The sequence below is a fragment of the Hyperolius riggenbachi genome, chromosome 7 (genome assembly GCF_040937935.1).
Source record: "Hyperolius riggenbachi isolate aHypRig1 chromosome 7, aHypRig1.pri, whole genome shotgun sequence".
NCBI lineage: Eukaryota > Metazoa > Chordata > Amphibia > Anura > Hyperoliidae > Hyperolius > Hyperolius riggenbachi.
The window spans coordinates 147336449-147351655 of NC_090652.1; the positions used below are offsets into that span (position 1 = coordinate 147336449).

The window sequence follows — 15207 nt, forward strand, 5'->3', positions numbered from 1 at the left end:
GAGAAGTGACAGGTTTTGGACTAGTCCATCTCTTCACGGGGGGGATTCTCAGGGATTTATTTATTTTCAAAAGCATTTAGTGAATGGCAGTTGCTCCGTCCAACTGCCAAAAAACTGTGTAGCGAGCAGGAAAGCTGGCCAGCATCATTGTTTAAATCCTTTTTAGGTAATATCTTTATAAATAATAAAAGCCTAGCTCGGAATCCCCTATGAAGAGATGGACTAGTCCAAAACCTGTCACTTCTGTCAGATTTCTACTACTTACTGCAAGTGACTGAAACATAGGAGAAAAGTAATTTATGGCTCATTTTACTCTGGCAAAAACGTACTTCTTATTTATCTGTGTTTGCACGTATTTTAAATTTTACAATTTTTTGCCATAGTGCCCCTTTAAGATAAATTGCAGGTAAAAAGAAGTATTTAATTTGGCTTCAGACTCTCTTTAAAGTACAGGAGAAATGTAATTGCTGGAAACATTCATTTTCCCATAACAGTAAAAGTTTCATAAAACATGTTAATTGAGATGGTATAAAATGATGATGTTGTTGGGTCCCCCTCCTCAGGAAATTGTTCAGTCCCCGTATTTGTCTGCAGATGAAGAGCTCCAACATTACAGGATTATTCCGAAACAGAGTAAAGTGCATAACATAAGAAAGGGCTCCAAGCAATGGTGATAATGTTTGTACCAATTCAGAGTATTGGAAATAAAAGTGACTTTTCACAATGTTGTATAAAGCCCCGTCTACACGGGGAGATGTTGTAGCGATCCAACGGCTCGATTAGCCGCGCGTGTGCCGGATTCGATTCCCCGCTCGCCGGCAGCGCTTATCTTCCGCTCGATTCCCTGCCATTGTCCCCTCGCGGGGAGCGAGCAGGGAATCGGCGGTGAGGAGATCCGTCCTGTCGGATCTTATCAATCGAGCCGCATTAGCGGCACGATAAGGAACATCGCGGCCGCATCTACGCGTGTAGATGCGGCTTAAGAACATGTTAGTAAGCTGAAGTAATGTTTCCCAGTAATCCTTGCAATATATACAGCCAACCTGAGAGATAAAGCAGTTGAAGTTTTCTTAAAGAGACTCTGAAGTCACTTTTTTTCCCTGCTTTTGTCATATAATCCTGTTCAGCATGAGTGCCCCAGTAAAATCGCTGCGTCCCCGCAGCAGATGGGTGATTTATGACTGAGGATTAGCCCTGCAGAGCTCCGGGGCTCGCAGGGCTTCACTTCCTTAAAGAGGAGCTGTTAGGTATAGGGTCTCAGAGAAAAAAAACACATATATCATTAGCTTAATATTGGCTCTACTTACATTACATATGCATTTCACTGTCCACGTTTGGATTTCACAGAATTTTTATATAGGATTTGCAGAGAATGATGCTCCTGACAGCCATGGTAGGTTCCATGTTTGTCTCCTATGAAGCCAATTGTGATGTCATATCCTCCCTGCTTCCTGATGATTCGACTCACAAAAAAGATCCTAATGGACAACACTACTGTGTAGTGAATATTAATTAGCCATGTGGCTAGGAACAATAGCGGGCTCATGCAGTATACTCTAACGGAACATGTGCCCTGTGATTTTTCAGTGCTGTGAGTTTAGGCTGCTGTTAGAAGCTGCTGTAACATGAGCCTGTAACTTCTCACTGTGAAAGCAGCCTTAGGGCGTGATTGGGAAATGAAGGGGATGACCCCAGGTAGTGCACTGGGGAGAAGCAGCCCCAGAATGCTTTGCAGTATCTGTTATGCGTCCTGCCGGCCTCCTTACGAGCTTGGGAATAACAGCCTTGCTGTTCAGCACACATCACAGTAAGAGAGATTTTTAACTTCAGTATTGCCTTTTTGGCTTCCTTCTAAACTGTTTAACACAGGAGAATAGAGGTTTATATTAGCTTTTGCAGCCTGACAGTTACTCTTTAATGAGGCAGAGCTTCAGGGTGTAGCTCTGCCTCCTCCGCAGTCAATCTCTGCTGATCGCCGCCTCTCCCCGCCCCTCTCAGTCTTCTTTCACTGAGAGGAGCGGGGAGGAGGCGGAGATCCGCAGAGATTGCGGAGAGGCTGAGCTACAGCTCAAAGCTCAGCCTCTCCAGGAAGAGAAGCCCTGCGAGCCAGGGCAGCACAATCTGCGACCAGCAAAGTCGTAAAACTTTGCTGGTCTAAAACACAGCAATAAATCACCCATCTGCCGCGGGGATGCGGCGTTTTCACTGAGGCATTCATGCTGAACAGGATTATATGACAAAAGCAGGGAAAAAATGAGACTTCAGAGTCTCTTTAAACGAAAGTGGGTTTTGACTTTTATACAGTATATGTTTGTCTATCTAAGTTCAGACTCTCTTAAAAGAGAATTTTTTTTTACCAGTACTAACGCCGCAAGAACTCCACCCGTTAACCCATCAGCGACACGCCTGTTACTGGGTCAACACTCGCTTTGCTATGGTAACCCGGTAACTTTTGAGGCGCTAATGGGTTAATGGGCGGTGTTCTTGCAGCGTTAGTACCTGTAAAATTGACATCAACTTTACTGGGGTATAGTGGATCAAGGCCTATTTATTGGAAAGCTTCCAACCCAGGTAGCGGTTTGCCCAGAGTCCTCTGTAGGTCCAAGTATCAAGAGTGGTTCTGTTTAGGCAACTGTGTTTGTGAAGGGAGTCTTGTGACGTTCATCACAGCACCCTTCTTACCTGTCTGCACCCCTTGGGGTCCTCACAATCCTCTCCTTAAATATTCCATTGGGACGCCTGTCGGATAAGGACAAAGAGGGAAGAGGTATTCCGCCTCCTCCTCTGTCTGTGACCAGTCCGTCCTACTTGAAGCTCCTTTCCCTCTCAGTTTCCACCCCTTTCCATACAGTTTTTATTGCATGAATTCTTAGGTCAACTGTGTGTGGTACATGTAAAGGACGGGCATTCAGCACTTCTGAAAGCACTGACCCGGAAGCAGTTCTGGGTCCAGCGCCATTTTTGGAAATGGATTAGGAAAATATGTTTATTTCATAGGGTTCTATTTTTTTTTATTCAGGGGAAATTTAACATCAGTTAAAATGGAAACATGAGCTTCCTTGTTGAGAAGAAATTAGCCACCTTCCCTTTCCTCATAACACACAGTAATGTAACCAATTGAAATGTCTAGACCTTGTCATGGGGGTTGCCAGAGACAGGACCACTAGAATAGTCATTTTGTTGCATAAGTCACTTGGCTGCTTTTGAATACACAATATTTCAATTATTTATTTATCTTTTTTACAGATGTCTTATTCATACATTCAGAGATGCTGTTGTAAAATACTGCAAGATTCGTCCCTTAACCAGTCAGATTGTGCTTGACCTTTGTCGACATGAGGCTCGTTATGGATGTTTAAGAGAAGATGAGTGCTTCTATGCACACAGCTTGGTGGAGCTCCGAGTTTGGGTCATACAAAGAGAGACAGGTAGGGACAGCATTTGTGCAGAAAATGATGAACACTCAAGGGTTCCTCTGTTATGTGTTGTAATGTTTCCTCTTTCCATGTAGGAATTTCCTTTGAAGACATTGTTCAGGAATCTCAGAAATATTGGGCAAAGGAGTCCAGTGCGTTGCAGCCTCAGGTATTATTTCAGATTATATCAAAGTATTTAATACAAAGTACACGTTAAAGAGGAACTGTAGTGAAAATATTGTAATGAATACATTGCTTAATTTTTTTTTATAATATTACTTTGTTGATTATTTAGTCAGGGTTGGCCCATTGTAAAATCTTTCCTTACCCTGATTTACATTCTGAAATGTATTACAAGGAGAAGGAAAGCGATTCCAGGAGCAGCTCATCCAGTATAAAACTTCCAACTTTTATTAATCTTCATTAAAAGACAGTAGCATGCGGCTTTAAAAATACATACAAGAGCAAAAATACTTATCAGGCCATTGCAGATAAGTAGAGGTGCGGAGGTGTAGTCGACTGCCATTTCGCCCCAAGATAAGGGCTTTCTCGAGACCATACACCCCATGGTTGTGGAGAGCAGTGCCACCCCCTTCACAACGGGCACACCCATAACTCCCGCCCACCTATACTACTCACAACCAATAGTGTGAGCTACACAAACCAGGTATGACCCCACTCACCTGCAACAATCAGCAGGACGTGGGCCAACCAATGGGCAGGATGCGGCGGCGATCGAGTACATCGGCAACGCCTCCATGTGTCGCGCCGGCCATGACGTCACCGTCTTCCGGCTGGGCTCACATGGCTCGACGTGTTTCCGATTCAGAACGATGGGGGACAGAAAAAAAGCACAAAGGGGGCAGAAGGAGGCAAGGGAAGACAATAGGAGGCACAAAGGGGAACGCAAGGATGCACAAACAGAGAAAGGAGGCGGCACAAAAGGGTGACAGCAGAAGGCAGAGGGGGATGTAAGGAGGCACAGGGAGACAGAAGGAGGCAGAGGGGGACAGACAGAGCCACAGGAGAACAGACAGAAGGCGGCACAAAGGGGCACCGAAGGAGGCACAGGGGACAGAGGAAGGTGCAGGGGACAGAGGTGGCACATGGGGACTGAAGAAGCACATGGAGACAGAATGAGGCACAAAGGGAGACAGAAGGAGGCACATGAGGACAGAAGGAGACAGAGTTGGACTGAAGGAGGAACGTGGGCAGAGGTAGCACAGGGGGCAAAGAAATGCACAAGGGGACATGGAGGGACAGAAAGAGGCAGAGGTGGCACAGGGGGACTGAAGGAGGCACATGGCGACAGAAGAAGGCACAAAGGGAGACAGAAGGGCAAACGGGGTCAGACATGGCACAAGGGACTGAAGGAGGCACAAAAGGGACAGAAGGAGGCACAAAGGGGGGGAAAAGGATGTACAAGGCACAGAGGGACACAGTGGCAGCTGCCTGCAACTTACCCTAAGCAAATGCAGCAGAAGCAAGTAATAAAACACCAGTGGGGGTGGGGCTTAGTCAGGGGCGTGGCTTAGCCCAGGGGGGTGGTTTAATCCAGCAACATGGCGCCCCCAGGACCAATGGCACTCCAGGCAATGGCCTGTACTGCCTATGCCTAGAGGCTCCCCTGATTGTACTGAGGGGAAAGACATACAATATTTAGGGTCCTAAGGACAGTCCTGTGCAGTACAGAAATATAAATGTTTGCTCAAGTAGCAACAGGCAATGTATCAATATTAAAGTAAAAACCTCCCCAACAGGGTTATGTGGGAGTTTTTTTTACAGTTATATAAATGCAACATCAAAAGGGGATACATAGATTTTTTTTGCAGGCATAAATACATGTCATTAAAATGGCTTAAATGAAACAGCTTAAATGAAACAGAACATTTAAATTGGGTGAGAGGTTGTTTGCTGATTAATAGATGAGACCCCTTAGTACCCCTTACACAATTGGGACTGTCACAGAGGCATCATAAATTTAGAGTTTACAAGTTTAGCTACAAGCAGAGAAGATGCAATATAGGCTGAGAAAGAGTTATGGCATTAAATATCATCAACCTCATACCAATATTTGTCCTTATTCAAGCCTTTTTCCACAACTTTGAACCAATTTATAAATTTTGTCTCTATTAATCTATCTTTCAATGATTTGAAGCCACCCTTCAGGGCAGTGACACAAAGATCATTCAAGCTGTGTCCTTTGGAACAAAAGTGTGTACCAACTGGGAGTTTAGGCCGATCGGACTTTAGTCAGATTGGCGTTTGGTATTCCTGGGGCTGCCGCTGCGGCCGCGCCCATCGCGCGACGCGGACGGCAATAGGTTAAGGTGAACCAGGTGTTTGTCTCTTTCCACCGTCCTAACAAATCCAGTTGCACCTTATAGCTTGGCTGTAAATGATTGAGTTCTTGTGCTTGGGGTGGAAACTGTCATACCTGAGGTATGTGGGACAGTCTGTTGGTTTGCGGTACATAGACGTTTGTAGGTTGTTTTCCCTGATGTATATGGTGGTGTCCAGAAAGTTAATCTCAGTGGTCTCCCTGTCTGACCTATAGAGTTGGTCATGGTGTAACTTGCACTAGATGGAATAACTTATTTTCTGGAAGCAGAATGGAGTTATGGGAAGTTGGGTGGTAGGCTCACTCCTGTATGGTCTCTATGAACTGAACTTTCTTTTTCTTTTCTATGTTTTGAGGAAGTCCAAATGGTTATTGCTATTGCTTTTCATCAATTTATTCCCACTTCTGGTCCTATGCTGCCCGACTGACCTGTCTGTGTGAATACACTCTGAATTGAACAATTGAATATATACCGGGTTTGAGTACATATTATTTGGGCGCTGGGCAGTTTGGCGCAGGGCGAGCCGAATGAGTTGTCGCAACTCGGAGAGAGGTGTAATTCGAGTTCTGGCACTTGCCAGAGCCCCGAAATACTGTTAGCATTGCTGCTATGATGGCGCCCAGCTTCGGCGCAGAGCGCCACAGGCCAAAATAACCTGCTTCGGTGGGTTTCCCCTAAAATAAGACAGGGTCTTAGGGCCCTTTCACACAGGCTTCTGCGTGAGGTTAAATGACAGCTGTGTTGATCAAGTGCAGCATTTGCACTTACTACGATAAGCAATGGTACCGGCATTGTCCATTCATTTAAATCGAATCTGCTGTATATTGGCGGGAAATCGACGCAGTGTATGGGTAGCTTTAGGCTGTCATAAGCTTTGCATTGCAGGTGGTGGTATACTCTCTGTTGGCACTCTGGGATCTTTTAAGCTACCCATACACTGCATTGATTTCCCGCCAATATACAGCAGATTCGATCACTGTGATCGAATGTGCAGTGAAATCGATAAGCAAATGCTGACCGATCGATTTCCATCCGAAATCGATTGATTCTGTCGATCTGTCCCAGCAGGAGATTTTGCTCGATCGCAGGCGGGTCAGGAGCACATACAATGGGATAGAGCTGACTTGGATGGACCTGATTTCAGTGTCATAATTCAAATGCACTGATTCATGATAGAGGAACCAGCAATAACCTATTTTACATGTACTAACAATTTCTTTAGGTTTAGGTATTTTGGGGACAAGGCAGTGTGGAAGAAAAGACTAGGGAGAAAAATGCACAGTGGGTTGGTTAATAGGTTTAAAGTAGATAAGCCAAAGGAGTAGTTGGGGATATATGTGGGTGCTAAAGGATTTTTTTAAATGTAAGGATCAGCACACATTGTAAGTGGTTAGGACAAGTAAGTGGAGGTGGGCATGGCAAGTGATCAATATAGGGCATATCCGGCATTGGTAGGATCAGTGTGTGGCTTGGAGGGTTATCAAAGTAGGAGTAAGCGAGACAGACATGAATAATCATATAATGGGAGTGTGTAGGACAATTGAGCTGCATGGCAGAGCCTACTGCAGAGGGAGGATGATGGCATATATGGACAGGAATATGCAGTTGGAGTTTTTATAGATATTAGTGGCTGAGGTAGCAAATATTGAGTCCTTCTGCAGATTAATGAAGAAGGATGCATACTATGAAAGTGGTAGAGGGTTACAGTGGGGCTGGTAGGAAAGATGAATTTGGATTTGCATGATTTATCTGCCTTTCCTGTGCATGCTTCCCCTTGCTGCCTAATCTATAAATTGACTTTAAATTTGAGTGCAACGTTGTATGGAGTGCGTGTTTTTCATATATTGCTCTATCTACATTTTGCCAGAAGAGGCTTACCAACTCTTTTCTTTATCTTTTACTTTTTTTTTTTGACAGCGTACATAATTTACAATTGGTGTTTTTAAATGAGAGTAGAGACTATTGCTCAGTAGTACCGCCCACGGTTATGTCAGATAAGCAGTTGCATCTGAACAAGAGCACATAACGATCCTTCAGTATTACCCATGCCCACACAAGAATCTGGAGTAAGAAGTTAGGATGCTTCGGGCAAGTACAATAAGATGAGAGAAACTGATGAGTAGCTGGAGATTTTACAAAAACTTGATAAAAATTTCCATTTTGTGGACTGTAAATTCTTTTGTTTGTCAGGGTTTTGTACATTTTCTCAAACTCAATTCGATAGTATCTTAATAGTACCTCCAGTTATTTTGTAATATTACATATCTGGCAGGGTGTTTTATGAGTATATTTGTATGGTTTACCGTACACAATTTGTTTAAATAATATGAAAAAAAACCTGCCCTCTTGAGGTTTTTTTTTTTTTTTTTGATAAATTCCTTTGTATTCAAGAAAAGAATCAATTATACTACTTGCATAGTAGCAACCACAGCAAATGTGGATACACCTTAATGGTACATAGCAATAGCCAGCAGTAATACTTAAGATATCAAATAAAGGCTACCAGTTTACCTATATAAAGATTGGGGTTGTGTGAGCAGTGTTGTTTAATATTAGACACAGCATAGAAATCATATATACGGTATATACTCACAGATAAGTATACACCCCCATCCCCCCCACCAATCAACTTTTGCAAACAATGTCTGTAAAACATGTATTGCATGCCTTGGTAGTTAGGGATTCCGAGTGTTCATTTGAAGTAGGCCTGTAGTTTATATCTGCTGCTCCAGGCACCAGCTGCAGTCATTACATCGTATGTGGCTCCTCCTGGGACCCATTGTCATGTGAATTCTGTAGAGACGCGTCACTACCCTGTTGCTATGGAGGGAACGTGCACTTTGGATCTCTTGCCGACACATAGGGGTAAGCCAGCCCAGACTAGCTGCCTCGAGAACCAAACTAGAATGTGTATTAAGTGCAGGAGGAGCCTATTGTTCTGCTACTCACCCTGACCACTACATTGCAGATCCCTCCATTGTCCCTTCTTCTCCCTCCTTAGCAACACTCCTCGTACGTTTATAAGGATTAACACTGGGCCAAACTTTTGAAACTTTGTGTATTTGCCTCAAGTAGTGTTGCATCCTATATTGGTTACCCAACTGCTAGGAATAAGAATTTTTTTGTGAATACTGTTTGTACGATAGTTAACATTTTCTGTTTCTATTAAACGAAATCTTTTCATAAATGTTTCTGCGTTTTCAGTATCTAATCCTCTGTATATTGATACTCTCATGGTTAAAGAGAACCTTAGCCGGCATATTAGTATAAAAAAAGTATATATTAGTCAGATCAGGTACACTCCCATATCGCCACTCCTAGCTGCTCCTGGATCGTTTAATCCAGTAGTTCAAGTTTTTACAAAAAAATGCCTGCGACCCTAGGATCATGATGCTGCAGATTCAGCTCCGTGCTTCTCCTTGGGGAGAGCAGAGAGGACAACCAGAGGGGGCGTTTCACAGACGTGCTTTCCCTGCCAAGGACACACCTTCCTCAATAGGCTACTGACAAGCAACTTGTCACAGGTGTGTGTGTGTGTGGGGGGGGAAGCTAGACACAAGGAGCAAGGGGGGCAGAGAGTGGCCCGAGTGTCAGAGGCATGTCATTGAGCAGGAAACATGCCTCTATGACGGAAAAAGAATGAACAATATAAATTAACAGCATAAAAGAGATTATATAAAAATATCTAACAATTGACCTGAGATGATTTGATAATTGAAATGGAATTAAAGGACAAGCGAGAGGGACATGGAGGCTGCCAAATTTATTTCCTTTTAAGCAATACCAGTTGCCTTGCTGTCCTGCTGACCCTCTGCCTCTAATACTTTTAGCCCTAGACCATGAACAAGCATGCAGTAGATCAGGTGTTTCTGACATTATTGTTATATCGGACAAGATTAGCTGCATGCTTGTTTCTGGTGTGAATCAGACACTACTGCAGCCAAATAGATCAGCAGGTCTGCCAGGACACTGGTATTTTTTTTTTTTAAAGGAAATAAATATGGCAGCCTCCATATTCTATTCACTACAGTTGTCCTTTAAAGTGAGAAAGAACTGGTCTGGGGCAATCTGTGAAATTACTATGCATCCAATGAGGTTAAAAAGTCCAAGAAAGTCTTTGTAAATGTCCAGCAAGGGTTACCAGAGGCCCGTTCTGGCAGTAACAGATGATAAGTGGTGTTAGGCCTCATACCCACAATACAATTTTCCATCAGATCAACAAGTGAAATTGTATCGTGTATAGACGTCCACATTGTTCCCAATTGATTTTGCATTAAGTACCCAAAATCGATTGCAAAATCGATCAGAATCCGATCGGACCAGTCGGAAATTATCTGATAGATCTGTCGATCTGACGGAAAATTGTACCGTGTGTACCCAGCTTTAGATCAGCAGACAAGCAAAGGACACTGTGAATCTGTATCACAAAATGCTAACCTCTTTTCCCTGGCGGGGAGGAGTTGTAATAGTAGCTGGTCCACCTTTGTAATCTGAGCCAGGTTAGCCCCTCTCATTAGAGCAGGGGTGTCAAACTCAAATGCAAAGTGGGCCGATATTGAGCTCTAGGACGGTAAGTCATGGGCCGACCTCAATGTCTAGTGGCCACCTCCCTCCCTTATAAAGTACCTTGGTGTCTAATATTCCCCCCTTCCATACCCTATACAATTCCCTGATGTTTAGTGGTTCTCCATCCCTCTGCTATACAGTTCCCTGGTGTTTAGTGGCCCCCTCCTTCCCCAATACAGTTCCCTGGTGTCTAGTGGCCCCCTCCTTCTCCTATACAGTTCCCTTGTATCTAGTGCTGTCCCCCTCCCCATATGGCTTCCCTGGTGGTCTAGAGTGGGCCATATGTAATGCAAAGGGGGGGAAACCACCTGAGGGCCAAATCTGATGACTCTGAGGGCCAGATTTGGCCCACGGGCCGATGTTTGACATGTATGCATTAGAGGAAGACATTGACACAATATACAGGTTATGCCATTCCTCCCTGGAAATACATGATCCAACACCAGTTTCGGTTTCAGTATGATCTCCTCAGTTCATACTATGGAGGCTGCCTTATTTATTTACTGTTAAACAATGCACATTGCCTGGCTGTCCAGCTAATCCCCTGTCTTGAAAAAATGTAGCTATAGACCCTGAACAAGCATGAAGATCAGATTTTTGACTGGATTTGCTGCATGTTTGTTTTACTGATGCATAAAAGATCAGCAGGATGCCAGGCAACTGGTATTGCTTATAAGGAAATAAATATGGCAGCCTCCATATCCCTCTCACCTCATGTGTTGTTTTTTTTTTTTTTTTTTTTAAGAACCTTCGTTCTTTAATATCCAGTGACAAGGCATCGTAACAGAGATTAAATACAAATCGTTTTTGTTTATCAAGGAATGACATGTAGAGTTGTGCTCAAGTGTACATACACCGGCAGAATTTTTGATTTAACCATTTTCATAGAATATGAACGATGCCACGGAAATGTTTCTTTCACTCGTTGTTAGTGGTTGGCTGAACACAAAATACTTCAGGCTGTCATTGTTGGCAATACACAGTATAAAGAACTGGGGTACGTAAACCTTTGATTAGGGTCATTTGGGTCGTTTTTGTAGTGATTATGATTTTAAAAAAAATTAAACACAGTTGTTTGGCAATAAATGGCTTCAGCCAACCACTAAACATGAGTAAACGAAAAGTTTTTTTGTTACCAATTATATTCTATGGAAAATGGTAAAGAAATCATAAATTCTGCCAGGTTATGAACACTTATGGTAAATAAAGCACAATTGTAATACAGTAAAGTCCCAGTTAACTGAACTCAGGCATCCGGAAGCCTTGAGTAACCAGCAAACCAGGAAGGGGAGAATGGGGACGTTCCTATCTAGGTTTGCAAAGTGGTGTGCAGCGCAAATGACTTACAAATCTTCTGGGTGCTGGTCTTCTCTTCTGCAGCTCCCAGAAAAGCTGAGAGCTGCAAAAAAGCAGACTATGACCAGCACCCAAAGGATTCTTAAATCATTTCTTCTGCATAACAAGAACACATATCCAACATCAGGCAGTCTCCACCTGTGTCAAATTATAGAGACTACTGTAAAAATAACAAATCTAAATTCTATGTTCTGTGGCCTAAAATAGCCATTGTGTAATCTCACTACTATGTTATGAGACTTCCTCTCTTAACCACTTCCTGACCGCCTAACGCACAGAGGCGGCCGGGAAGTGGACCCCACAAGGACCAGCTCATGCCCAAAGGCGGCGGTCTTTGTTGGGGCATGGGCGGAGCGATCTCGTCATCCGTGACGTGATCCTCCGCCTGGCGCCGCTCACCCGCCGCAACATCCCGCCGGCCATGTTTACAAAGTGTATTATACAGGCTGCCTCCTGCCCTGGTGGTCCCAGTGTCCGAGGGACCACCAGGGCAGGCTGCAGCCACCCTAGTCTGCACCCAAGCACACTGATTTCCCCCCCCCCCCCGCCACAGATCGCCCACAGCACCCATCAGGACCCCCCTGCCCACCCCCCAGACCCCTGTTTGCACCCAATCACCCCCCTAATCACCCATCAATCACTCCCTGTCACTATCTGTCAACGCTATTTTTTTTATCCCCCCCCTGCCCCCTCCTGATCACCCCCCCACCCCTCAGATTCTCCCCAGACCCCCCCCCCCTGTGTACTGTATGCATCTATCCCCCTGATCACCTGTCAATCACCCATCAATCACCCATCAATCACCCCCTGTCACTGCCACCCATCAATCAGCCCCTAACCTGCCCCTTGCGGGCAATCTGATCACCCACCCACACCAATAAATCGCCCGCAGATCCGACATCAGATCACCACCCAAGCGCAGTGTTTACATCTATTCTCTACCCTAAACACCCACTAATTACCCATCAATCACCCATCAATCACCGCCTATCACCACCTGTCACTGTTACCCATCAGATTAGACCCTAATCTGCCCCTTGCGGGCACCCAATCACCCGCCCACACGCTCAGATTGCCCTCAGACCCCCCCTTATCAATTCGCCAGCGCATTACTTACATCTGTTCTTCCCTGTAATAACCCACTGATCACCTGTCAATCACCCATCAATCACCCCCTGTCACTGCCACCCATCAATCACCCCCTGTCACTGCCACCCATCAATCAGCCCCTAACCTGCCCCTTGCAGGCAATCTGATCACCCACCCACACCAATAGATCGCCCGCAGATCCGACGTCCGATCACCTCCCAAGTGCAGTGTTTACATCTATTCTCTACCCTAAACACCCACTAATTACCCATCAATCACCCCCTATCACCACCTGTCACTGTTACCCATCAGATCAGACCCTAATCTGCCTCTTGCGGGCACCCAATCACCCGCCTACACGCTCAGATTGCCCTTAGACCCCCCCTTATCAATTCGCCAGTGCAATATTTACATCTGTTCTCCCCTGTAATAACCCACTAATTACCTGTCAATCACCTATCAATCACCCATCAATCACCCCCTGTCACTGCCACCCATCAATCACCCCCTGTCACTGCCACCCATCAATCAGCCCCTAACCTGCCCCTTGCGGGCAATCTGATCACCCACCCACACCAATAGATCGCCCGCAGATCCGACGTCCGATCACCTCCCAAGTGCAGTGTTTACATCTATTCTCTACCCTAAACACCCACTAATTACCCATCAATCACCCCCTATCACCACCTGTCACTGTTACCCATCAGATTAGACCCTAATCTGCCTCTTGCGGGCACCCAATCACCCGCCTACACGCTCAGATTGCCCTTAGACCCCCCCCTTATCAATTCGCCAGTGCAATATTTACATCTGTTCTCCCCTGTAATAACCCACTAATTACCTGTCAATCACCTATCAATCACCCATCAATCACCCCCTGTCACTGCCACCCATCAATCACCCCCTTTCACTGCCACCCATCAATCAGCCCCTAACCTGCCCCTTGCGGGCAATCTGATCACCCACCCACACCAATAGATCGCCCGCAGATCCGACGTCCGATCACCTCCCAAGTGCAGTGTTTACATCTGTTCTCCACCCTAAACACCCACTAATTACCTATCAATCACCCCCTGTCACTGCTACCTATCAGATTAGACCCCTATCTGCCCCTAGGGCACTCAATCACCCGCCCACACCCTCAGAACGCCCTCAGACCCCAGTCCTGATCACCTCGCCAGTGCATTGCTTGCATCTATTCCCCCCTCTAATCACACCTTGATACACCCATCAATCATTTCCTGTCACCCCCTAGCACACCTACCCATCAGATCAGGCCCTAATTTGCCCCGTGTGGGCTCCTGATCCCTCGGCCAAACCCTCAGATCCCCCTCAGACCCCCTTCCAATCACCTCCCCAGTGCATTGATTGCATCTATTTTCCCCTCTAACCACCCCCTGAGACACCCATCAATCACCTCCTGTCACCCCCCTAGCACTCCTATCCATCAGATCAGGCCCAATACAACCTGTCATCTAAAAGGCCACCCTGCTTATGACCGGTTCCACAAAATTCGCCCCCTCATAGACCACCTGTCATCAAAATTTGCAGATGCTTATACCCCTGAACAGTCATTTTGAGACATTTGGTTTCCAGACTACTCACGGTTTTGGGCCCGTAAAATGCCAGGGCGGTATAGGAACCCCACAAGTGACCCCATTTTAGAAAAAAAGACACCCCAAGGTATTCTGTTAGGTGTATGACGAGTTCATAGAAGATTTTATTTTTTGTCAAAAGTTAGCGGAAATTGATTTTTATTGTTTTTTTTTTCACAAAGTGTCATTTTTCACTAACTTGTGACAAAAAATAAAATCTTCTATGAACTCGCCATACACCAAACTGAATACCTTGGGGTGTCTTCTTTCTCAAATGGGGTCATTTGTGGGGTTCCTATACTGCCCTGGCATTTTAGGGGCCCTAAACCGTGAGGAGTAGTCTTGAAACAAAAATGACCTGTGAAATCCTAAAGGTACTCATTGGACTTTGGGCCCCTTAGCGCAGTTAGGGTGCAAAAAAGTGCCACACATGTGGTATTGCCGTACTCGGGAGAAGTAGTATAATGTGTTTTGGGGTGTATTTTTACACATACCCATGCTGGGTGGGAGAAATACCTCTGTAAATGACAATCTTTTGATTTTTTTACACACAATTGTCCATTTACAGAGTTATTTCTCCCACCCAGCATGGCTATGTGTAAAAATACACCCCAAAACACATTGTACTACTTCTCCCGAGTACGGCGATACCACATGTGTGGCACTTTTTTGCACCCTAACTGCGCTAAGGGGCCCAAAGTCCAATGAGTACCTTTAGGATTTCACAGGTCATTTTGAGAAATTTTGTTTCAAGACTACTCCTCACGGTTTAGGGCCCCTAAAATGCCAGGACAGTATAGGAACCCCACAAATGAATCCATTTTAGAAAGAAGACACCCCAAG

The 15207-nt window shown here is 45.1% G+C and overlaps 1 protein-coding gene across 4 annotated transcripts in view; it reads left to right on the forward strand.

Annotated features, from left to right (window-relative positions):
• The window catches only part of ZC3H7A (zinc finger CCCH-type containing 7A), a 193972-nt gene that overhangs the window by 134586 nt on the left and 44179 nt on the right, over positions 1-15207 (forward strand). For all 4 annotated transcript variants that reach the window (XM_068244740.1, XM_068244737.1, XM_068244738.1 and 1 more), the window contains exons 16-17: positions 3247-3428; positions 3512-3585. In XM_068244740.1, the coding sequence (XP_068100841.1) occupies positions 3247-3428; positions 3512-3585 (256 nt within the window). The remainder of the gene's footprint in view (positions 1-3246; positions 3429-3511; positions 3586-15207) is intronic.